The sequence below is a fragment of the Passer montanus genome, unplaced genomic scaffold (genome assembly GCF_014805655.1).
Source record: "Passer montanus isolate IOZ18808 unplaced genomic scaffold, ASM1480565v1 scaffold55, whole genome shotgun sequence".
In the NCBI taxonomy this organism is placed as follows: domain Eukaryota; kingdom Metazoa; phylum Chordata; class Aves; order Passeriformes; family Passeridae; genus Passer; species Passer montanus.
The window spans coordinates 2,279,763-2,304,252 of record NW_024370485.1 but is presented as its reverse complement, the minus strand read 5'-3'; the positions used below and the strand labels follow the sequence as shown (position 1 = coordinate 2,304,252).

The following is a 24,490-nucleotide window of genomic DNA, read 5'->3' as shown; positions in this document are numbered from 1 at the left end:
ACTGCCCCTAATGAATGAACAAAAAGTGAAATTGAATTTTTTGTAACTGTTACCAGCATCGGGAAGAGAAGGAGTTTGAATTGTAGAAGGAGCAGTGGAGGACAGATTTTAAGGGCGTTCTGCTAGAAATAGCGAGGGTCAGGCAGGGTAGGTAAAGCCCACGTTAGTCAAATCTCTCTGAGTGCTGTGCATGACCCCCAGTTGGAGCTGTGCTGGGACACGGTGGCGTTTGGCATCTGTTTCAGCTTCGGGATGACCAACTCTTGGGGTGCTGCCTCGGAGGAGCACGGGCAGGCCCTGGGCAGGCGGTGGGGCGGTCCCTGGGGAGGGCAGAGGCCGAGCCGGTGCCGGTGCCGGTGCCGGTGCCGGTGCCGGTGCCGCTGCCCGGGCCGGGCCCCGCCGCCCGCGACACGTGCGAGTCCGCGCCGGGGGCGCCATGGCCGCGCGCCGCCGCCGCCCAATCAGGAGGCGGCATTCAAATCGCTGCCCGGCGGCGGCCAATCAGAGGGGAGGGGGCGGGGCCGCGCGCCCCGCGGTTCCCACGGCGAGCTTCATTGAGGGGGGAGCGCGGCGGGCGGCGAGGTGCTGGGAGCCGTGGGGAAGCCGAGGTACTGGGGATACTGGGAATACTGGGAGCTGCTGGGAGTTACTGGGAGCACTGAGCACTGCATGCATGCCAGAGGCTCTGGGGATCGCAGCGTTATCCTGGCAGCAGGCCCCAGGGGATGTGGGGAGTGATGATTTGCCCATCAGGCAGTGGGGTACCCGGGGTTCCAGCCACGGGTGGCAGTCCACGGGCAGTGATGGGCAGCGATGTTGGCGTGTTTTGTGCTGCATCCCTGGCAGGGGAGTGCTTAGGTTCCTGTCAAGCATTTTGTGTGAACAAGTCAAGCAAACATGCCCCATTGTGAGGAAGGATGCTGCAAGGCTGGCACCTAGTGCAACTTGCTGTACTGAAAATGAGTGCACTGGCAAACAAAAATTATAGCTTTGCTTTGGCAGTGACGTTTGGCCTTGGCTGTTTTGAGGAGCAGCCGTAGCCTTGATCAGCTGCTCTGACTCAAATGTCCATGTGTACGGCACCAGTGGCATGTTCACCTCTCAGGTGCTGGTCTGATTTCCTGTCCTTCTGTTGGTGCCCCCTCCAGGAAAATTAGGCAGAACCCTCCCAGCTCAGATCACATTCTCAAATCTGAGGACTCACTCTCAAATCTTGCAGGACAGAGGAGGTGATGGTGGGCAGGATGCTTGCAAGAAAACAGAACAGAAATGTGGATGCCAGCTGTCATACTAGCAAGGCTTGTTACCTTCAGTTTTGCAGTCTGCTGTCCTACAGGTCTGAAAATTTTAGCAGGATTAACAAGAGTCTCAATGGGTTTCCAAATTTCCTAAGCTGCTTAGAGACATCCCTTTATGACCAACATTCTTAAGAAGAAAGGTTTAGTTTTTGTGGGTTTTGAGGGAGAAAGACCATTTCCATCAAACAAAATAGCAGGACATGTGCATCATTCTCTCTGTTCACAAGGACTCCCAAACAGAGGAGAGTCAGCAGTCATTTCAGAGTGCACTGCCCCTTCTAAAAGAGGTCTCTGCTAGAGCACATTCTTTTATTATCTGTATTTATATGGATCACCTTGTACCTGGGTTCCCTTTGATTCCACTATTGACAGCTGTCTCCCAGCAAACTTCAGTCTGGAAATAACATTCCTGCTTCCACAGCTTCTTCTGCTGCTGTTCCTTCCTCCTTTTTCTCCTGGCTGGCCCCTGCCAGCAGCCCATCAGCCAAAGATCTTCGTCCCTGCTATGCACAATGTCTGGTTCAGTGGATGACGTGCCTTGCATGAACTTTGAAGCCAACATATTTGCAAAGAGCCTGTGCCAGCACTGTTTCCGAGCCGCAGGGGCTCACCAGCATGCTGTCCAGGTGAGCTCCTCCATCCCGCCTGCAGGCTGTGGACACTGCATTAAGGGCCTCTTTACTGGGACTCCACCTGCCTTTTTAGAGATAGAAATCCCTAAGACAAAGGCTCAGCCACGATTTCTAGATTTCTTGGTGGGGAAAATCTCTATGAGGCATCCCTTTCCAGGCATAGGAATGCTTCATTTAACTGTGTCAGACCAAAGCTGGGAACCAAGGTGAGCAGGGAAGTGCTGGACACTGGATACAAGGGGCTTGATAGCCTTTTGCTGGAAGGGAAAGCAGGGGTGTACAGATGCAAAGCCACAAGGAGGGAACTGGAGACTGGCAGAGCAGGGACCCGCCCTGCATTAATCTCTGCTTGACGCTTGCTGGCATTTACAGCTTTGCCTCACCTTAAATATGGTCCTGGTCGATTCCCTATGGCCTCAGCTGCTGGCTTGGGGCCAGGGCTCCGTTCTGTCCCTGAGGCAGCTTCAGCAAGATGTTCCCAGAGGAGAAGGCAGGAGAGGGGTAAATCTCATGGGGTTTTGTGCTCCAGATACCTTGATCTGACACGATCCTTTGGGACAGGACTGGACACACAAACTCCTTGGCTGTCTCTGACTGGGCAGCAGCTGGTTTCATGTTCACAGCGGGTTTCGTGTTGTTTGACGTCCTCCAGGAGCGACTGGCCAGGAATGATGAAATAGTAATGAGCCTCCCTCTCTCTTTCTCACCCTCTCCCCCTCTCCTCCTGGCCTCGGGCCCTCTAAGGTTACCTCAGCCCTTCACCCTCGATCTGCTCAGAGCTGTCAGCTCTGAGTGCATCCTGGTGCAGGCGAGACGCTGGAGGGAAGGCAGCGCAGACAGCCGGCTCCCCGGAGCCTCCCCCTCTGCTGCTCCTAAGCCCCCCAGGTAACGGGGGCCAGGGAGGATGCTGAGATGCCTGCAAGCCCTGACAGAGAGAGGCAGAGGCTGGACTACAGCCTTTTCTGCAAAAATCTTCCTTCCTCTTGGCTCCACTGCCTCTCCCTGAGCTATCCTGCTGGTGAGGGAGAGCAGCTACCAGCAGCATCAGTGCTGGCATGGGGGGGCAGTTTCCCTGAACCCTCATGCACACATGCAGTCTCTGGGATGTCTGCAGCATTCAGCATCAAATAGGAGTGTGCTGGGCCTCCCTGGCCTCTCAGTGTAGGAGAAAAATCTCAACGGTGGGCTGGGAGAAATATCAAGAGCCCTGGAGGCCAGGCTGCTCTCGGAGGAGGTAGAAGGAGCAGGCATTTCCAAGGGGCAGCCTTCATCCTCATCCCTGGCACGCTGACAGCACCATTGCACCCCTTCTGCCTGGCAGGATGATGGCACGGAGGTCACAGGGCGCGATGCCTGCAGCGACGCGGCCCCAGGAGAGCCCTGGGACTCCCTCCATATTTTAGCCCCGCAGTGCGAGGTATACGTGTGTGTGGGCCCGGCGGAGGGCACGGAGCGGTGAGTACCAGCGGGAGCCCTGCTGCTCCAGCAGGCCCCTTCGGCGGGAAGAACGGAGGAGGGGGAGCGGGAAGCCAAGCAGGGGGAAATCACCTGCCTTTTTCCTGATGCTCTGCACACTGGTGCCTGGGAAAAAGGTCTGAGAAACCCCCGTGCCATGCCCTCTAACCATTCCTCTGGGCTGACCCTGGAGAGGTCAGGGGGCCCCTGAAAGAGTCTTCTTCATCCTCATTCCCTCCAGAGCAAGGCTGGTGGTCTCAGGATCTGCCAGCCCATGCCCATCCAGTAGAGACTGAGTCAGCGTGGCTTGGGCTGCCAGTGCTGTCACTCACCCCTGAGCTCTGCGGGCTGTGGTGACCACCAGCTGTCCTCTCTCCCTGCCCCACAGCTGGCACGAGAGCAGGCGGTATCCCCCACTCAGCCCCGGAGCTGAGGGCGAGCACAGAGAAACTGGCACCGACCCCAGCGCCTGTGCTGAAGCCAACTCCACGCTTGCCAGGGTGAGATGGGGATCTCTGGTGGTTTGGGTTATTTTGGTCTCCCCAGCTCCCTTGGCCCTTCAATGCCGCTTTTGCTGGGCCCATTCAGCAGGTTCCTGGGCACACAGACACGTTGAATTTGCCCCTCTGGCTCTCCTGCCTTGGGCAGGTGGAAGAAAGAGCCCATCATTTGCAGGGAGGTGGATTTGATGTTCCTTATGGGTCCCTTAAAACTTGAGATATTCTATGATTCTAAGGTCCTGAGATGCAAGGGGGGATCAGCTGAGACTCTTAGTCCCCACAACGGAGGCTCTCCCCCTAAAGAGCTCATGAGATTTGCTCTTGGATACTCCCATGTGGACTTTTCTATGTTGTTTCTTGCCATCGTTGGTCTGGCATCATCTTACACACACACAGCTCCTCTTCTGGTTCCTTTTTATCAGCAGCTTTGAGCTGAACAGGCTGTAAGTTTTCATGTATACTCTTACCTCCTTCCAGCCCACAGAAGCTACTAGTCCCCATTGCAGAGATCTGCCCTATCCTGTCTCCCAGGAAGGGGAAATGACCCGGCTGTGGGACAACACTTTGGGATCGGGCAAACGGGACATGATGAGCTACTTGGGCCATAAGGAGGAGGTGCGGTCACGAGCCCCACAGGCAGACAGACCCAGGTGGGCTCAGCCTGTTCCCTCTGGATCCTGGGTGAGAACTGAAGCACAGGGCTTTAGGAAAGAAATCTGTCCACTGAAAGCAGGTACTCTTGGTTTGCTCCTGTGTGACATCCTGGTTCTGGTTTGCTTTCCACCCAGGGGTCTCTGAGGTTCAAGGCAGATCTCTGTTTAGATTTAGCATCTCTTTATCTAATTCTGGTCCCAGGAAGTGTTCAACACATCCATGGGCACTGTGTGAGAGTCCATCTGTGTGTGTGCTGACTGTGAACCGTGGGTGTCTCGGGTGCTCTCTATCTGCATGGTTTGGCATGCCCTCGCCTCAAAGTGTTCCAGTGCTCCCACCCTGCCTCGAGGGAGTCTGGGTTTTATCTCTGCCCTCCTGGACCATTTCTAGCTCTCCTCCGAAGACCTGCTTTGCCGTGGACGTGGTGGCATCCCGCGTCGCTCGCGCCTCCCCCAGTAACGGCCTTCTCCCCGTCCCAGAGCGCCGTCCTGCCAGCCAGAAGCCCGAGGAGAGCTGGCCCAAGCACCGAAAAACAGACCCTCCCTGGGCATCCACCCTGCCGCGCACCCCGGCCAGCTCCCCGCCGGCCCGCAGCGACCTGCTGGGTGCCAGCGGGCCCCTCTCTGGCCCACGGCTCCGGGAGTGCCACGGGCACGGCGGCGGCGCAGAGGCGCGGCACGGGCTGGAGAGGCAGGAGTACACGGTGCTGGCAGACCTGCCCAAGCCCAAGCGCCTCGGGCAGCGCGACGCTGCTGACCGCTGTGGTTCCCGGACACTCAGCCCTGGCCGAGTGGAGGTGGAGAGGATATTTGGATGCGAGCGCAGGTGAGAAGTAACGGGACCCCACAGTGCTCCAGAGGCAGGGGATTGCCCTTCCGTGCTGTTGGGGGGCTCCCCTCCCGAATTGCCGTGCTTCAGGAGGAAGGCAGGGCTAGATGGCAGAGCTCAGCTTTCAGCTGTGCTTAAGTTTCCCTCAAAGCAGGGGTTGGATATTGGTTCAGAGCCTCCTCCATTGCAGCACACGGGCAGCTGAGGCTGTTGGAAAGGTGGAGCTAAGCTGCACTGCTGGAAAGGAGCAGCCCACCTTCCTCATCCTCACAGCCACCTGGAAGCTGCAGGACCTGCTGCAAACCAGGGCTCCCCACAGTAAAAGGGCCAGGAAAGGGGTGTTCCCCAATCCTAGCACCAATAGCTCCTCAGGGATTCCACATTCACTGTAGGAACCACTCAGGAAATTATAGGGAATGCCAAGAAGTACCCAGCAGCTGTTTAGGCTTTAGCTGGAGGAGCAAGAGCGACTCCAGTACTGGTATACAGGGCAGGATGGGACACAAAGAGGGAATGGAAAAGAATCCTGGGCAAGTGGGTGGGATGTAAAGATGGAGGGAAGCTTGAGGAGTAGTGTGAAGAAGACATGGGTGAGGCAGCAGGGTATGAAAGCAGAGGTGGTTGGTGGGGACAGGGAGAGGGTACAGCACTCACAGTGTCTGGGGCAGGGGGAGGTCTGTGGGGTCAGGCTAAGGTGGAGCAGGGTTGGCAGGGGCTCTGCTTCCAAGCTGAGCAGGGTGGCAGCTGGACCAACTGTGTGTGCCCATAGGAAATCAGAGACGCTGGAGGCCTTCCAGGCTCTGGAGGAGGGCCGTGTGGAGCGGCTCGATGGCAAGACGCCGGTGCCACCCAGCAAAGGCCACCTAACTCGGAGGCGGTCCAGCCCCAACCTGCCCAGGGAGGTGAGGCTTGGCTGCACAGCAGGACCTCATCCAGCTCTGCAAGCTGAGTTGCTTTTTCCTGTCACATTTTCCTCTTCTTCTGCCACGTGCTTCTCTCTTTCATTCTCCTTCTCCCTCTTCCCTTTAATCCCAGCTCTCCCTCTGTCATGGATTGGGACCCTTGGCTCTTAAAATGCAGCAGCCCTTTCACCCTTTGGGTGCAAGAGGCTTCTCTACAGTATGGACTGGCTCCATGCACAGGAATGCAACTGCTCTCCAGGGAACCATTTAACCAAATCACCTGCCAGCCCTAATCCCATCTTGTCCTGCTCATTGGCACTTCTTTAAGAGGATCCCTGCTCTCTCTCCCCTGTGACCCAGGCTCAGCGACTCTCCTGGCAGCTCGAGCAGCGCAGCAGAGACCCCAAGGAGCCCCGGCGTTCCCCCAGCCCAGCTCGGCACCCCGAGAAGGCCGGCCGGACCCGGGGGGACTCCCCCCGCCCTGCCAGCCCCGGCTGGCTGCTGGAGAGAGGCAGCCGGAGCCCACGCTCCGCGAGCCCAGCCTGCAGGCCGGAGAGGAGAGCAGGGGAGCCCGTGAACCCTCCCTGTCGCACCGAGAGAAGCTGGAGAAGCCGAGGGGAGCCTGCCCGCCCCCCAAACTCGGAGAGGGGCCGAGGCACCTGGCAAGCAGGGGGTGTACGGCCGGCACTGGAGAAGAAGAGCCGAGGGGATTCCCTGCAGCCCACAGGCGCTGGGAAGGGCTCAGATAACGTCAGGCTGAGCCGGGCAGGGCCACCACCACGGGCCCTCAGTCCTGGGAGGCGTGCAGAGAGCACGAGGAAAAGCCAAAAGGAGATCTCCCCTCCCAGCTTGGTGCGGGGCGCAGAGAGGCAACGAGTGAAGCCGGGGGAGCCGCTGCACCTGGCAGGGCCCAGGAAGCCATCGGAATGCAGCTGGCAGAGCCTGCGGGAAAAGCTGACCTCCTCCCAGCCCGCAAAGGGCACCAGCAGCGACTGGAAAGGCCGGGGCAAGCCCCTGCGCCCCACAAGCCCAACACGGCCACTGGAGCAGGACTGGAGGGGCCGGGGGGATGCCCACCAAGCACAGGTGTGGGAGAAGGACTGGAAGCGCCAAGAGATGCCCGTGTGCCATGCAGATGTGATGCGCCAGCTGGAAAGGGACTGGAAAAACCCTGCTAGATGTCTGGATGTGGGACTACGGCCGGATGACAGCTGGAAAAGGCCTGAGAGTCCAGTACAGCATCTGGAGGAGGACTGGAAGGGTCCCGAGCACGCACGAGATACACACAGCCCTGAGAAGCCATTGGAAACTGACTGGGGGAAGAAGAGTCTTCTCATGTACCATGTGAGTAGGGCAGGAGCTGGAGGTGATGGGGGCCCTGCAAGGCCTAAAGCTGGCAAGCACAGACTGGGTGGGTCCACTGGGTTGCAGTTATGTGCACCCTGATTCCCTCGGGTCCTCTGCTTCTCCAGGGAAACTGTAGTGCCTGCCTGGCACTGGGAGGAGGGAAGATGCTTTCTTCCCTGCCTCACGCCAGGAGATGGATGCTCAGATCTAGGAAACTGAGGTGAGGACTAAACCCCAATGGCTTCAGCTCCTGCTTTCTCCCCTGCAGCCCCAGCTGGGTGGAAGCACCTTCCCACCACAAAGCAGCACTGGCTCCTCAGGAAGCCCGCAGCCACATTTGAATGCCAGTAAGAAGCGCAACAAGGTAGGGGCCAGGCCCTGGGAATCATGAGGAAGGGCAGCTGCCCTTCTCTGGGGGTCACTGAGGGCAGGACCTAGGTCTCCAGCACTTGACCTGAGCAGGTCCAGCATGGTGCTGCCTTCCCCTGATGTCCTGAACGCTGTGCTCACCAACACTCCCCTTCACATTGTCCTTCACCCATTTCTCAGGTGGGGAAACTGAGGCACAGAGCCTTTTTATAAAGCCAGAGAAGGGCAAAGAGTAGATCTGGGACTAAAATCTCAGTGCAGCTGCTTTCCTCTGCTTTATTATTGGCCAGTGCTGTGATGGCACCGAGGGTTTCACAGGGATGAAGTGGGCTTTAGTGGTGTGAAAGAAGATACCATGTATTGTGTTGGCACTCCTGCAAACTGGCATTGCAGGAGCTTTGGGGGGCTGCAGGAAGTATTCCAGGAGCCCATGTAGCTGGCAGCTGCACACAAGTTCCTGCCTCTGTCCCCCTCTGCACACATCAGTCATCTCAGCCAGGTCATCCTCTGCTAGGACCTGCCTTTGTTCTTTATACAAGGACAAACTGCAGCCAGGAAAGAGGCTGTCAAAGGCCTCTGAAACTCGAAACGGGTGACATCCTCTCCCTCACTTCCCTGCATCAGGCCAGAGAGGAGCCCAAAGCCCCGAACTCACCATGCACAACCGGGCCAGATCGCCCCAGCTGTGCTGGGTTTCTTCAGCACTGAGCTCTGGCACCTACCCTTTGCCTTGCAGCAAGAAGCATCACCTCGGTGTGATTGCACAGCGGAGCCTGGCATATTGTGATGCACAGCCCCTCTCCCCTTTTCCTTTGGAACCCTCTCTAGCAATTCCCTTTCCTGAAGCCAGCTGGCATGGCTTTCCAGGGGCACTGGGCAACTCCCCATGACCTCCTACCACCCCTGCCATGAGCCCAGCGGGGTTCAGTTCGCTGGATAAAACCGAGCGGCCCCAGGCCCCAAGGCGAGGACTCCATTGTGTGCACTGCTGAAAATCCCTGCCTTCGAAAAACCCCAGCATGGGAGCAAACCCTGCCTGGGTAAAGGCTGGGCTCCTGGCAGCCCCTTCCCGGGGCAGCAGCGGCTGAGCCCGTCCCTCCCAGGGCTTCACCTTTCCCGGGCTAGCGGGGCAGGAAGGGGACACGACTCAGCCGCAGCATCGCCCCCGTCCCGTCCCGTCCCCGGGGCCCCGGGGCCGCCGCCCCTTTCCGTGCGGACCGGCGGCCTCGCCCGCCCCGCCGGCTCCATTGGCTGCGGGCGCTCGGGGCGGCGGCGGCGGCTGCCATTGGCCTGCCCGGGTCCTCCCAGGAAGTTCTGAGGGGAGGAAAGAAAAGTTTTTTGGGGTGGTTTTCTTTTTTTCCCCCCTCCTTTCCTTTTCCTTTCCTTTTTTTTTTTTTTTTTTTTTTTTTAAAAAAAAAAAAAAAGAAAAAAGAAAGGAAGAAAGAAAAAAGGAAGAGGCGCGCGGGGATCGCTCGGGGCGGCGGAGCGGGCATGGTGGGGCCGTGGCAGCCGCCCGGGCGCTGAAGCCGCCCCGCCGCCCTGGCTGCCAGCGCCCGACCCCGCCGCGACCCCCGGTGCCAGCCCCGGCCATGCCGCCCCGGCCCCGGCCCCGGCCCCGCCGGCCGCGGCGCCCCCGCCATGACGGTGAGTCGGGACTTGGGGCTCGGGGCTCGGCGGGCCGAGGTGGCGGGGACCCCTCCTGCGGAGCCCGGGGGACACCCCGGGGCCGGGGGACCCCAGCTGTCAGCCGCCGCTCCGGGGCTCTGCAGCCGCAGCTCCCCGGGGACTCTGGCCCCCGCACTCGAGGCTGTGCCGGTTCTTCCTCGGTCCCCTTCCCCATCACCGCCGGGGTCCCCCGGGGGCTCCCCGTGGCCGCTCCGGCCCCGGTGGGCACCACCCACCCCGGTAAGCGTGAGCGTGGAGCAGGCTGAGGCCAGGCCGGCTCGGCGCACCTATGACCGCAGTCGGGTGCGAAATTGGTGTTCCCCCCGGGCGTGGGGAGCTCGGCTCCCTGTGGTACACAGATGCGGTTTGGGGCAGGGAGCATCCCACCCCTGGGGCGCACCTTGCTTGGCACAGGCGCTGGGGTGAGGGAGGTGACAGGCTGGGCTGTGCCCGCCGGCCTTTCGCACGGGGGCGGTGGGAGAGGGAGAGCCCGTCGTCGCTGGCTCTCCTCACTGCACGTGTAGGTTCGGGAGCTGCATGTGTGCTCCAGGCTGGGAGTGATTTTGCTTTCGCCCAGCTGAGCTGGAGCGGTTTTGCTTTGTGTTTTGGCCTGGGGCCCGCGCCTTATGAAGTGGGTTCCCCTTTTGGAGGAGCGGAGACATTGTGCTTTCCGGGAGGCTTGAGAGCTCCTTGCACCATCTCCCGAAGGTGGGAGGAAGCAGTGCCTCAGAACCTACATTGCTCAGGAGATTTTGGGAAGAGCAGGAGGCAGGGTGATGACAAAGGCTGGTGATGAAAGGACACACCTGACTATCCTGCTCAGACACTGAGCTTTTTCAGCCTCCCACAGCCTCTTCTCCTCCACTTCTCCATCCTGGCGCCTCAGTACCACCCGGGAGCAATTCCTTTGCTCCCACCCTGTCCCTTTTCCTTCTTTGGTGTTTACATTCTTCGGATACTTACAGACTGTTATCACCTTCCCTGTAGCCCTTCTTCAACTAGAGCAGGCAGCTGCCGATCCTTAACCTGCTGTTGCAAGCCAGTCTTTCCAGAAATCACCTATGTCCCAGCTACCTGAGAGCCCCTCCAGCGCCTTTATCTGGCCAGCTGTGGGGCTGAACATAAAACTCTGATGGGTATGGTTGCAACTGGGCAAAATCACTGCCACCACCCCCCCAAGCCCTCCGCAGCCCTGAGTTGCAGGGCTGCGTGTTCTGCCGGGGGTGCATCCTGCCACATCATTGCATCTCTGGCACCCGGATCTCTCCCAGCAGCTCGGCTTTCCTGGATGTTTCCTCCTCCCACTGCTGGGCTGTTTCCTCTGGATGAGGGGTTCTCTTTGAGCCCCACGCTCTTCTCTGGGCTTTTTATGCTGGGTGAGGAAACTGGATTTGGTTGTGGGGAAGGGAAGAAAAGTGGCTTTAAGCATTTTGTGTGTCAACTGAGGCCTCTACTTGTGGTGCTGACCCCACTATGACAAGAATAGTTCCAAGACAATTCTATAGAGCTGCAGCTTTGTGCCTAAGGCTGTCAGGGAAAGCAGAAACCCTGTGCAGTTTGCCTACTTGGGAAAAGCCCTCCAGGGGGATTTTCTGGCCCCAGGACTGCACTGGGGGCAGCAGTTTTGGCAGGACTTCATGGCAGTTTTTCCAGCGGCGTGCATCCCATTAATATTAATTATTTTGGCACCTAATGCTTTGGGATTGTAAATCCTCAATAAGATGAGACCCAGCTGATCTGTACAACAGCCCCACTGTCTCCCTGTATTGTTTTTCTGCCTTCATGGAGCCTGCCCATCTCTCTCTCTTCTGTTGGGTGCACGTGCGTCCCAGGAGGGGGGTGGCTGTACTTTGATGTTTTGTCTCCTTTCCTTCCCTCTCACCACTCTGAATTCAGAGCTGGAGCTTAAGTCACCGGACTGGAAGGAATAACGGGAAAAAGGGTGGAGCTGCTGCCGCAGAGAAAGAATTAATTTTTGGGGTGTTTTCTCAGGGCAACAATGGAGCCACCATAGATCTGGGTTGATGCAGGTGCATAAATCCCCCGTGTCTCCTGGCTGCCAGCAGTGCCTGTCACTTCAGCGGGAGATGGGGTTTGGGAGCCCCCCACGTCCTTTTGCTCTGGTTTCCCTCCCTTCCCAGGGAGCTCAGGACTGCCGGATGCTTCTGGCCTGGCCTGAAGCTGCAGCAGGCGGTGACCTCCCCTTGGCAGGACTCCTTGCTCCTGCTTGAGCCAATAGCCAGAGCGCCAGGGTGGGCCAGCACACACTCTGCTCTTGCCGCCCCATAACCTTGGGTGTAACCCACGAGCAGCAGCTCAGGGAGATGAAAGCAGGGAAAGGCTTGGCCTGGCTGTTCAGCCAGGGAGCTGGGCTTGTGGGGCAGTGTGGCTGGCCACTGGGCTTGTTCAGGGGATGTAGAGTGGCCATCGGCTGCTGAGCCACCTCCTTCTCTCCAGCTCTGTCTCTCTGGTGGTTGTGACATGTGGGGACTGCTGGTGGCTTACACAGGACTGGCAGGTTTGGTGCTGGACCTCTGGGAAGTCCAGCTCTGGTACCATCACTTCTCCAACACTGTCCCTGCCTGGTTCAGCTGCCTGAGAAGGGGCAGGTTGGCAAACTGACTTCCATGGAAGAAGAGGCGTTGGACTGAATTCTTTGATGGTGCAACTTCCTGGGAGCCGGCAGGGGTGGGAGGAGGGACTAGCTCGAGCCTGTTTGGCTGAGGCCAAAGCTAGGGAGAGAGGTTCCCCTGAGTCAGCTTTCTGGTGCTCCACCTTGGGAAGAAGATAAACTGGTTGGGATGCTGCAGCAGCGACATGAGGTTAGGAGGAGGCAGAGAGTGCCTGGAAACTTCTTTGTGGCACAGGGTAATCTGGGTGAAATTCTCTTCATCCTTATCTTCTGAGCTGTGGCTGGGCAGAGGGCAGACTCTGTAGTGGGGGGGGAGCAGGCAGAGCTGGGTAAGAGAAAAACTCTCAGAATCTCAGAAAGGCTTGAACCTTGGAGGGAGAGGGGAGAGGATCAGGCACTGACTTCATCTCTACCCTGGGGCACATCGTTTAAAGTCAAAGTGTTTTCACAGCTGTTGAATTGCCTCCTGTAGGTTTTTGGTGAGAGCTGAGCTAGTATGTTTTTAATAAATGATTGGTGGTGAAGCTACCAGAGGGACGTAGCTCTGGGGCATGGACAGCTAGGGTTGGGACAAGGCGTGTCTGGTTCTTTGTGGCTTTGTCTCCATGTCTGAGGCAAGCCCCATTGGTGGTGGTGGAGCACTCCCTTCTGCCCACTCTCCTTGTCCCTGCCTCCCCCTCTCTGAATAAATACCTCTGAGGCACCTTGTGGAAACCTCTTTGCTGCATGTTTTCCTTTACTTTTTTTAAACCTCTTCCCTTATCTCCTGCTTCCTCTTATGGGAATGACTGCTGCTGAGAGCTATGCCCAGTTTTCTTTTGCCATAGGGTTGCATAGCCCCATGAGTTTCCTAAAAGACTATTCCCATTTTTGTTCAGCCACAGGGGACTCTCCTTCCATGGCATGGAAAGCCCTTTCGTGGGTCACTCCAAGACAGTAATTCTCTGGTTTTTTTTCCAGCCGGATCTTCTCAATTTCAAGAAGGGATGGATGTCCATCCTGGACGAGCCTGGAGAGGTAAGCTTCAGATGAGAGTCTTCCTCTTCCCCTGCCCCCTGCTGCAGGAGAGCCCTGGTGAGACAGCTGATTTCCTTCCTCCTTGTTTACTGAGGTCTCTCCTGCTGGGAAAGGCAGCGGGAAACTTTTGGTGGAGGCGCCTTGCTAGGTGTGTGGACACCGAGGTTCATAGAGTGCCTCTCTCCCAGCTGAGGGTCCCGAGGGGGATCTGGGAGGGAGGAGGGGGAAGAGAAGGCCGGGAGGTTATAGTGCAGAGCGTCCCTCCTTGTTCCTACACTTTCCCTGGTAACTGCCTATCCATTTCCCTCCTGTCTTTTCCCTTCCCTCCCCCTGCCCGGTGCGCCTGCAGTGGAAGAAACATTGGTTCGTGCTGACCGACTCGAGCCTGAGGTATTACCGGGACTCGAACGCAGAGGAGGTAAGCACAGCCAGCCTTTCACCAGCCCTTCCTTCCTTCCTGGCCGGGGGCAGAGGAGCACAGCTCTGGCGTGACCAGGGACAAGCAGCAGCACCGTGTCCTCCTGTGGGATGGCTGAGGTGCCAAGCTGCTCTTTGCCAAGCGGTGATGAAGAGGATGAAGGCAGGGTGGCAAAGTCTGGGGGGACTGTCAGTGGAGGGAGTTGGGGAGAAGGGCTGGTCCTGTGGCTGGGTATGTGGGATGCTCTCCATCCGTGCTGCTGGCAGCCCACGCTGTGCTGGGGAGCTGAGCCTGGCTCCTAGGGAACCGTGGGATGAAGGCAGAGGTGGCCTTTTCCAAAGCTGGCTGCGCACTGATGTCCTAGCGGGTGGCTGTGCTTGCAGGCTGATGACCTTGACGGAGAAATCGACCTCCGTTCCTGCACGGATGTGACGGAGTTCGCGGTGCAGCGCAACTACGGCTTCCAGATACACGTGAGTGCCCGGCAGCGGCGGCACCGAGGGACACGGGCTGGGAATGTGTGCTCCCTCCCAGTGCCGAGATGCTGAGAGGCAATTCCTACAGATCTTGTGCCAGCTTGGTGGCCCAAGGTTGTTTTTTGACACATGGGTGACAGTGCTCTGGGACATCAGGGCTGCCTGCCTGCAAAGGAAGGAAGGAGGAGGAGGAGGAGGCTTTGCAGGGCTGGCTGAAGGCTGTGCTGGAGGCAATCCAGGAGCCAAGCTAAATGCCAGGAGTGTCTGAGTGTGTTGGCCAAGGCAACTTTTCCACAGCTGCAGGGGGGAGTGGTGGGCACTGCAGATCTCGATGTAACCTGGCTGACCATGCTCTGAGTGACAACCTGTACCCTGGATCCAGCCCCAGTACGGTTCTGTCCTTGGCTATTTGTTGTAGCAGCAGGAGGTGGCTGCTAAGGCAGCATGAGAAATGGCATTTCTGTGGGTGTGCAGGGATGGGCATTTGATGGTATGGGTTTCCCTGTGCCCTGCTGCCGTACACCCGTGCTGGCACCTGACTCCTGGCACCTCAACAACTGTATTGCACCAGTGCATGTTTGGCCCAGTGTGCCAAGGTTTCTTTTGCCTTTGCTTGGAGATGGTCTCATGAAGGATCCACCTCCAACACCCCTCCCACCTCTCCACCTGTCCCCAAGAGCCTGAGACAGAGGGTGGCCTTTCTAAGAGCCCAGCACAGGTGTATGCAAGTGGCTGTGGGTCTCAGGGAGCAAGAGGGAGCTGCTGCACGTCCCCTGGGTGCTGAGAGGGCCTCTGTCACCTCTCTGTTGCAGACAAAGGATGCTGTCTTCACCCTGTCAGCGATGACCTCTGGCATCCGGCGCAACTGGATCGAGGCCCTGAGGAAGAATGTGCGCCCAGTCAGTGCTCCAGACGTCACCAAGTAAGAACTGCCAAGTGCTGCTTGTCCTCTTCTCCCTTGCTGTCCCTCTACACTGACTGGCAGAGGCAAGGAAGGCCCCTCTGGAAATCTCACCAGTCCCAGAGCAGCCCTGCCCTCTGCTCCTTCTGAAAGTGGTTTGGTTACACCAGCCAGTGACAGGGGTTGAGAGCCTGATGGCTCCCTTCCTTGTACCTGCTTTTTGCCTCTAAGTTTAGACGTTTCTCCACCAGCATAGCTGCAACCAGCATGGGTCCTTGCTGCCTGGTGGAGAAATCCATTTCCCTGAGGGATGGGGTGCTACAGGCCCAGCTCTGCACTCAGGGTGGGGTTTTGTGAGGCTGGGCTGAGTGAGGGTCTGAGCCGTGAGCAGTTGGCTGTGCCTGTGCTGGCATCCTTTCCCACATGGTGCCTCTCCTTCACCAGCTCCTGCTCTGCTTTCAGACTCCCTGACTGTGACAAGGAGAACTTCCGTAACTGCGTTCCCCAGAAAGGCTCGCTGCGGGCGGAGGAGCAGCCGCGGCCGGGCTCGGGCTCCGAGGGGAGCTCAAAGGGCAGTCACTGGAAGGCGGAGGGGCAGCGCCATGCCTTTGACTATGTGGAGCTGTCTCCCTTGCCACAAGACCCTGGAAGTCAGGGCTCCCTGCAGAGGACGAAAGGGAGCTTGAAGGTCTCCGACCGAACTGCCAGGCATGAGGAGCTGGAGCGGGATCTGGCCATGCGTTCAGAGGAGAGGCGGAAGTGGTTCGAGACCCCCGATGGCAGGGTCCCCAACAGCGATGGCCCAGCAGGGGACCCTGCCCACAAGGCCGGGGAGCAGGACCTCCCCACTCCGCCGCTTTCGGAGGACCAACGGATCCGTCTGAATGAGGAGATAGAGAAGAAGTGGCTGGAGCTGGAGCACCTGCCCTTGAAGGACTTGCGGCGGGTGCCCTTGACAACACTGCTGAACCAGAGCAAGGGGGGCCAGGGAGACACCAACGAGGCGCTGAAAAAGGAGGTAAGAGCATTGCTCCTCTCTGAGTCTCTGGGATTCTGGTGGCCCCTTAACCTGGTGCTTGGCTACAGGAGGCTCTGCAGAAGAGCAGAGGTGCAGGGAGATGTTCGTTCTTTCTGGCTCCTCAGGTGCATGGAAGCTTTTGGAACCTGGTAATGCAAGCCTAGAGGCCAGCTCTCACACACCTGCAGAGGTTCCCCCGAGCGTGTTTTGGTCCAGGATAATTCATTTGCTGGCACTACTTGTGTGGAATCTATGTTTCCTGGGAGTGCATTCATAGCCTTTCTTCTCTGGCTATTCCCAAGCCTGCAAGCTCTTCACCTGCCAGCCTTTGAAAGGAGCCATGCTGTGGTGGCTTCCTCCAGCATGAATCCACCAGCATGGTTTCATCCAGCATCCCCTCTGAAAGCTGGGATGTCTCCTCCCTTCCTTGCTGGCACTGACCAGGCTGGGGCTGGCTTTGGCAGTGTGGTCTCTTGGCAGGCTGCGGGGGAAGCAGAGGCCTCCACTGGCCATGTGTTGTCCTCCCCATCCCTAAGCCCAGCGTTTGGATGTGGCACATTGGTCAGGCCATGGCACTTTTCCACCCTTGGCTGAAGATCTTTCTCTGTCCTCCCTGGCACAGATCCAGTCACTGCGGGCACAGCTGGAATCCTGCCGGGCCAGAAATGAGAGCCTTCGGGAGGCAGCAAAATCCCAGGGGGACAGCCATGTGCCCCGAGGGTACATCTCACAGGTGAGTAGAGTGCCGGGCCCCGGGCTGGGGGGTCACTCCCAGTACCAAACTGGGAAATTCTGGCACACAGCTTATTGCCGAGCAGGTATCGCTAATCATTGGGTTGCCATGGTGACCCTAACTGGGCCCATTTGTAATCAATGTTAATTACATAAAGGCTGGTGCATGTTGCCTGGCCTTAAAGGGGCCAGGGTTATAAAGGGAGAGAAGGATAATTTGGGGAGAGGTGCAGGATCTGTGTCCCGCTTTGCGTGTGGGCACAATGCTGTCCTGGGCTTGGGGTGAGCCATCCCCCAGCTCAGGAGGGGTCAGCAGCTTCCTGCTGAGCCTCTGGTCACTCCCTGGTGGTTTGGTGCTCACCACATGTGGTTCTTGCTAACTGGGGCTCCCACGTGTCTTGTTAGAAACAGTCAGTCAGTCAGCCAGTCCCTGGGGACAGCCCCAGCCCTGAAGGTCACTTTGACAGCACAGCCCATTCGTTTGCTGGGCCAGCATGTGGGAGAGCCAGCAAAGCAGAATTTGCTCATGCTTCATCCTCTCACTTCTCTTTGTTTATTTATTTTCCCCTCTCATGGACTGATCCAAAGCAAGCAGGGTCACATCCCGCAGGGATTTCCTGTGTGGAGGCTGCTGTTTGACCATAGAGTGGGATTTTCAGGATGGGCCTTATGTGCTGGAAGATACCGGGGCAGAGGGGGATGGCAGGGCAGGAAATTGGGGCTGGTGAAGTCTGTTCCACAGGGCTGGCTGTACCTAGCACAGATAAAGAAACCCACAAGCCTTGTAGCACCCAGCCCAGACACTTACCAGTCTCTGTGTTATCGTGATTTAATATTTACAGCTTACAGGCCTCTTTATGGTAAAAAAATATCAAAAGCAGTGGGGAGGAACTTCCTTATCTTCCTAATAACTTGGCTCAAAAAGCCAGCATTTCACATCTGAGGCCAAACTTGGCCTTTCCCCAAAGGATTCACTCTCTCTGTCTGCCAAGGGTTGCAGCTGGTCCCTGGATAGGTCACCAAATTGATTCCTCACCTTTTCCTCTGTTGTTCTGTGAAGCTTCCTAGCTCCCCTCATCACAGCAGAGAGGAGTAGCCAGGAAGGGTTTGCATTCACACAACATATTCCAGTGTCTTTTGTATGAGCCTTAGTCCTCACTGGGAAGGAATGGGATGGCAAGGAGCTGTTGGGGGATGTGATGATGTCTTAGCTCTCTGCTGATGTCCTTGAGGTCTAGGCTATTAATCACAATGGTGTGGTTTGTTGGTGAACAAATCCTTCCTGAGAGGCTCAGGGAGGCACTGCCAGCATGTGGAGGAGGAGTGAAGGCATAGTGCCAAGGTGGGAACCTCTTTGCTTTGCTCTAGCTCAAGTTAATCATAGCACTCAGCATAGAAAGAACCATCCCCTTGGTCTCAGAACCATCAGAAAGGAGGGAGAGCTGTGTGAGGAGGATCCCTAACCACTAGGCTGTGGGGAGGGCTCTTTGGCAGCCTCCATCATGTCTCAGGGTAGTGCAGGGTGTCACTTTTCAGGAGAGGAGGCTCAGTTTTCATTGATTCCAGGGGGTGCTGCTTCATTTAAAAGGCAGATACTGAGATGCAGTTCCCACTGTTGATCTCTTCCAGCCAGGCAGTGCAGCCTGGTGTAGGGTTGGGACTGTGGTGTTGGGCATGTTATTCCCAGCTCTTAGATCAAGAGGGATGTTCCTGTCTTGCTTTAGTTTCAAGAGCTACAGGAACATTCTTTCTCTGTAAAGCACAAGGGGGAGTTGCAAGATGTGTATCCCTGTAAAATGGTTGTGTTCAGTGATTAAAGTGCCACCTCACTTTCAGAAGGAAAAGACCCTCCTGGGAAGTAGTCTCACTTCTTTCACAATGTCCCTGGACTTGGAGCCAGGTGTCTGTCTTGCCCCAAGCCCTTCCTCCTTCTCTTCTGGTCTCTCACACCTCCTTTCCTCCTCACAACAGGAGGCCTGTGAGCGCAGCCTGGCTGAGATGGAGTCATCCCACCAGCAAGTGATGGAGGAGCTGCAGAGGCACCACCAGCGGGAGCTGGAGCGGCTGCGGCAGGAGAAGGAGCGGCTCCTGGCAGAGGAGGCGGCGGCAACGGCAGCAGGTAGGAGCAAACACCACGCCGTGCCCCTGCTCTGCTGGCTCCCTCCTGCCTCTCCCCACATGTCTCTTGCCAGAAGCCAGACGTCCCAGTCATCTGGAGCCACACTGCTGACTGCACTGGTGTGAGGCTCCTTGGAGCATGAGCTTCGGTGCTTCTCGCTCCTGTGGCACTGGTGGAGGGGGGGTGGTAAAGATACTGAAGGAAATGGGGTCACGCCTCTGGATGGGCGGGAGAGGACCAGCACTTTCTTGTAGGTGGGCAAGGCACAAATGGTAGAGAGCTCCCACAGTGCCGTGTTAGTCCCCTTGGCAGCATGGTTATCCTGGAGTGTGGAGATGGTGGGGAATACCCTGAGGGAAGAAAGGGAAGAGGGGGAATCTGCAGAGAGGGATCTGGGAACCTGCAGTGGTGAGAGCTTAGCCAGTTCTCCGGTGTGTTTTCCATGAAGCTGGCACAGCCTGATCCCCCATTTCTCACTGTCCCCCTCTGCAGCCATTGAGGCACTGAAGAAAGCCCACCGAGAGGAAATGAATAAGGAGCTGGGCAGGACACGGAGCTTCCAGCAATGCAGCTCGCTCCCAGAAGCCCTCCAGAAGCAGCACCAGTAAGAAAGCATCTCTGTCACTCCCCTTGCCCAGTGATGCTGCCTTGTGCCACTGTCACCACACTCCATCTGCAGCTCTAGTCCTGGGCTTTTCCTCCTGCCACTTCCCCCGGTTCCTCCTCAGGGCTGGGTGCCCAGCAGTGGCTCCCGGGGCTGCTGCAACTGTAGGGATGCAAAGTTTGTCCCCTGCTTGGCTTTTTGCCCTATAGCACCTCCCTCATACCTATAGTTATTTCCCCTCTATTTTCTTTATGGAAAGCTCCTCCGTTTCTTCTGCATGGCTTGGAGCTCCAAGGAGCACCATGCTCGTGTGCAGGAGTGCAGGAACTGAAGCAGGGGTTCACAGGGAACATTGTCTTGTGCTAATGACTGATGTGGGCAGAGACTGGCCATGGCAGGGGGAAGGCAGTGCCGGGGGACAGGAGCTGGCAAGGGTTTTGGGGCAGCGATGAGCTGGTGCCTCTTTGGCAGGTTGGACGTGGAGTCGCTGAAGCGGGAACTGCAGGTGCTGTCTGAGCAGTATTCCCAAAAGTGCCTGGAAATTGGGGAGCTCACCCAGAAGGCAGAAGAGCGGGAGCAGATATTGGAGCGCTGTCAGCAGGAGGGGAAGGACCTCCTCCAGAAAAATCAGGCAAGAGAATGGCTTTCCTGCCAGCAGAGAGGAGCATTGGAGCATGTTCCTCCTTCACACAGCACAGCCCCTCTGTTAAAACTCCCCTGTTTGTTCATATTTCATCCCTTCTGAGATTTTATAATCAGAAATAAAATGATTAAGAGTTAGAGGCCATCTTGACTGTGGCGTTAAATATGACAAGTGTGTTCTGCTGGATGTAGATGCTGCCATTACCTGTGTATGGGGGATTACAACATGGTCTCTAAGCTGAACAAGGGCTGCCAAGGAGATGGAATGGTCAGGACAGCGAGAGCTCTGTGCCATGGCTACTCTGACATCTTTTGGCTTTGCCTGCAGGAGCTGCAGACCCGCCTCTCGGACGAGATCGGGAAGCTGCGAAGCTTTATTTCCTCGCGGGGCTCTGGGGACCGCGCTTCGCACAACAACGAGCGGAGTTCCTGCGAGCTGGAGGTACCGGGGTCCCCCGGCTGCCCCGCCCCTCCATCCCCGCCTGTCCTGGGAGTCTCCTCTTGATGGCTTTGCCTTGGAGCAAGGGAGGGGGTGACGGATGGAGCGGTGCAGGAAGCAGAGCGCAAGGCTCCCCTCGCTGCTCTCTCAAGCTGCTTGCGCCGTTTCCTGCCCCAGCCCTTCTGGCCCTTCCTTCCTTTTCCGCCGCTGTGCTTGCGCCAGGCCCTGCCGGCCTTTCCGAGGCGGTGGCTCTTGAGTCACCTCTGGTTCCTCTCCCCCTTCTCTGGCCCAGGTGCTGCTGCGGGTGAAGGAGAATGAGCTCCAGTACGTAAAGAAGGAGGTGCAGTGCCTCCGGGAGGAGCTGCAGATGATGCAAAAGGTCAGTGTTTTCTGGGAGCAATTGGGAAAGAGCAGGAGAGGGAAGGCAGGGAAGCAGCAGGGCTGCTTATCAGCAGGGTCTGGCTGGGTTTGATGGGATGCTCGAGACAAACCCTCTTGTCGCCTGTGCTGTCCTTGCTGACTGCAGAGCACATAGCAGCTCCAGCAGCACAGACTGGCACAGGCTGACCTTGTACAAGGGAGGAGTCACAGAGCTGCTGATTTCCCCAGATGCATGCACACATAAGCATGGACAAGACAGGAGACCACCTTCTGCAAGTGGGAAACCTGGATGAAGGCTGCCTGGCCTTCTGCTTCCTCTAGTTGTCCCCTCTCTGAGTGGATGGGTTTCCTTGGGCACTGTTTCTGGGTGTGCTGCTCCCTCCACTGGCAGCAGCTCCTTCAGAGGAATTTTCAAAGGCCCCTGCCAAAGGGGAACCTGAAAGAGACTTTGGAATTCAGTGATGCTCCAGGAGTTCATAGTTTACTCACAAAGTTTTTGGCCATATAACCAGCTGCACCCAGCTCTCTCAGTGGCCTGCATTCCTGGTGGGGTTATGTTTCCCATATGGCTGCCCCACAGGCACACAAGCTGTGTTAAAGCCCACATTACCTCCTCAGCCTGGTGCTGCACATCCCTGCTGCTGTGGGACCAGTGTCTCTGCCTTCTTCCCTGGCCTGGTGTGTGCAAAGTGATACCTCCATGCTCCTCTTCTGAATGGTTTCTGCCTAGCCCAGATTGGGATGGGCTTCAAACCCAAGGCTAGGTCTCCCTTCCTCACCTGCTGGCTCTTCTGGGCTCACCTTGCTGCCACCCTCCCTAAAATCAGCCCTGCAACCTGCCTGACCCCTCTCCCTCCCCTGGCAGGACAAGAGATTTGCCTCAGGGAAATACCAAGACGTCTATGCAGAGCTGAATCACATCAAGGTGCGCTCGGAGCGCGAGATCGAGCAGCTGAAGGAGCACCTGCGCCTGGCCATGGCAGCTCTGCAGGAGAAGGAGTCGCTGTGCAACAGCAAGTAACGGTGAGCCTGGGCATGCTGGCACGTCCCCTGCGGGTGCAGGTGGCTCAGACTGGCTGCTGCAGGGCCCTGGAAGCTGCCAGTTTCTCCTGCTCCAATCCGTTTTGAAACTTCAGGCTTAAACTCATCCTTCTCTGCTTCTCGCATCCTCTTAGCCTGCACTGCTGGCCCTGATGTCCTCCCAAGGGCTCCAGCTCCCTTTTCATGGTGCTCTTGTTGCAGCCAGCACCCATCACTCCTCCACCAGGCTGCTTGTGGGAGCCAGGCAAATACTGGCCTTCGCCCCGTGGCTTGGGTGACAGTGTGGGTAGTCCTGTGTAGGCAGTGTTCCTGCTCCCTTCACCTTTGAAGTGGTTTCCCTATCGCAGCACGATAATTTCAGGTCTGCATCAAAGCAGGCCCAACTAGACCCAGCCCTTCTCCCACGCTCACCTGCAGGCATCTCTGCTGCAGATGGGGGGAGCAGGGTGACAGGAATGAGGGCGTCCTGTTGTCCAGAGTGCTTCTGCTTCTTGGTTGTGTTGGGCTCGCCCTGGTCCACCAGAGCTTGCTGTTGGTGCTGAGATGAGTGGGAGTGTAGCAGGGCACCAGACAGCCTCCTGCCTGGGGAGCTGAAGGGATGGCATTTCTGTGTTCCCTGGAATCGTTCTAAACCTTGTCTGGTTTTGTCTCTCTCTAGGTCTGCTCTACATTTGTTATCTGTTCTTGTTTTGTATTTGCTCCATTCCTCACTCATGGGGAGAGGGAGGTTGAATCCCTATCCGTTGCCACCTTGGCGAGGAGTCTCACACACCCCCAACCTCTTCACTCCCCTCCCAAAGCTTTTTTGATGAACCCTTTTTGCCTGCATACCTGAGCACATTGTTTGGACTGGCTCCTTACATGCACCTTCCTCAGGATTTTATATGTGAAAATTATATTTTATAGAGGATTTTTTTTTTCCCCATGGAAAGGAGGGGAAGAGGAGGAGGAAAATTTTACTACATCACCAGCATTTTTCTAACCTGAAAAAGAGAACCTGGTTTTTCCCCCTTTCCTAGCCCCATTTCTCCTGGCCACACACCTTTGGCACATATTCCCTCTCTTCCAAATGTCTCCACGGTCCCCCTGGGATGTACGGCAAGGACCATGCCCCCTCCCTGTGCCACCCCAGGGACCTGCGGAGAAGACGCGCGAGCCATAGGAGGAGCGCTGGGGCTGTCTGCCGTGGATGTGCCTGCCTGAGACGGTTGAAAGAGGACACCTTGGCACGAGTCCACATGACCGAGCTCTCTCTCCGTGGCTGCCCTTTTGGCTCCTGCAAGAACCTGCACTGGCAGGAGCCCAGAGCCGCGGGGCTTCTCCTTTCTGGGGAAGAGGAGCTGTGAGGCTGCTACCGCACCCGCCCGAGCCAACCTCCCCAAGGTGACAGCTGCTGCTGCTCCGCTGTGCCCTTCAACTTTTAACTTAATAAAATCTTCCCCTTTCGCTGAGAAAAATGTGTTCCTTGAGAAGAAGGTTTGCCATGTGGCCCTAATCCAGTGCTGAGGGCTGTGTGTGTGTGTATGTGTAATTTTTTTGAGGTTTTAGTGTATACTGACCAGTTGCTTCCTTTCTTCAGGATTTGCTGAGGGAAAGCAACAGGAGCACCCCTAGCCAGAGGGTGAGAGGAGCCTTGCAGTGCTGTTATCCAGCAGTTTGCCCCACCTTTGGGCTTGAGGGAGAATATAGTCTGCTTCACTGTACTGCTCCCAAAATTCCGTGTGACCCTGAGCCTCATGGAAGAGCTGAGCCTGGGCTGCATTAGTAAATCCAGTATTGGAAGGGTACATGGCACTGCAAATTGCTGGCAGAGTAAAAAGCATAGAGAGATCCTGGGGAGATGACAGAGATTATAAATGCTTTCCTCCTCCTGTTTTTTCTGTTAAGCATGTTGCTTTTTTGTCAGGACAGAGGACCTGGTGGTGACTACTACTCATTCAGCCCCATCCTGAAATAAACAGGAGCTGTTGTTCTACAGGGAAGAGATCTTATTGTGGTCACTTGCTGGGGCTGGAGGCAGCATCTGAAGAAGGAAAGACAAAGGGGTCAAGGAGGATTCTTGGATGGAGGTGACAGATGTGTTGGCTGAGAGACTGGAGTACTGTGAGACCTAGGGAATGAAGCAGGGTGTAAGAATGCAGTGGCAGCTGAAATGAGGGCTATTAGGGTAGCATTCTTTTGCAATAGTATTGGCATCCCCTAGGGCAAGAGGGTGAAGACCTGCCCTTCACTTGGGAAAGGCTGCAGGAACTACTTTCCCTAGGAAAAGCAGATTACTTTGTTAGTCACAAATTCTGGTAAAACTGGGATGCAGATTTTAGTCATGTGCACAAGGCCCTTGGGCAACCCAGTGGATGGTGCAAGAGTCCAAGCAATGAGCTCAGCTCCCTAGTACGCCTGTCAAGCACCGGGGCTTACTC

At 56.9% G+C, this 24,490-nt stretch overlaps 1 protein-coding gene across 4 annotated transcripts; it reads left to right on the top strand.

Moving 5' to 3' along the window:
- Nucleotides 1–579: 579 nt before the first annotated feature.
- LOC120509961 (TRIO and F-actin binding protein) lies at nt 580–24,048 on the top strand. Of its 4 annotated transcripts, XM_039725241.1 has the most exons (22): nt 580–608; nt 1,720–1,924; nt 3,252–3,385; nt 3,774–3,885; nt 4,363–4,618; nt 5,019–5,364; nt 6,137–6,269; nt 6,630–7,613; nt 7,885–7,980; nt 13,243–13,299; nt 13,649–13,717; nt 14,101–14,190; nt 15,006–15,115; nt 15,557–16,112; nt 16,735–16,845; nt 18,816–18,963; nt 19,456–19,567; nt 20,039–20,198; nt 20,538–20,651; nt 20,941–21,027; nt 21,895–22,052; nt 22,729–24,048. In XM_039725241.1, exons 2-21 carry the CDS (start codon nt 1,811–1,813, stop codon nt 22,048–22,050), a joined length of 3,945 nt encoding a protein of 1,314 aa, XP_039581175.1. In that variant the 5' UTR covers nt 580–608; nt 1,720–1,810; the 3' UTR covers nt 22,051–22,052; nt 22,729–24,048. The 4 variants fall into 4 exon arrangements, with proteins under 4 accessions (XP_039581175.1, XP_039581177.1, XP_039581178.1 ...); XM_039725243.1 differs by lacking the exon at nt 1,720–1,924 and having other exon boundaries at nt 582–608; XM_039725244.1 differs by lacking the exons at nt 580–608; nt 1,720–1,924; nt 3,252–3,385; nt 4,363–4,618 and having other exon boundaries at nt 3,785–3,885; nt 4,930–5,364.
- Nucleotides 24,049–24,490: the final 442 nt, after the last annotated feature.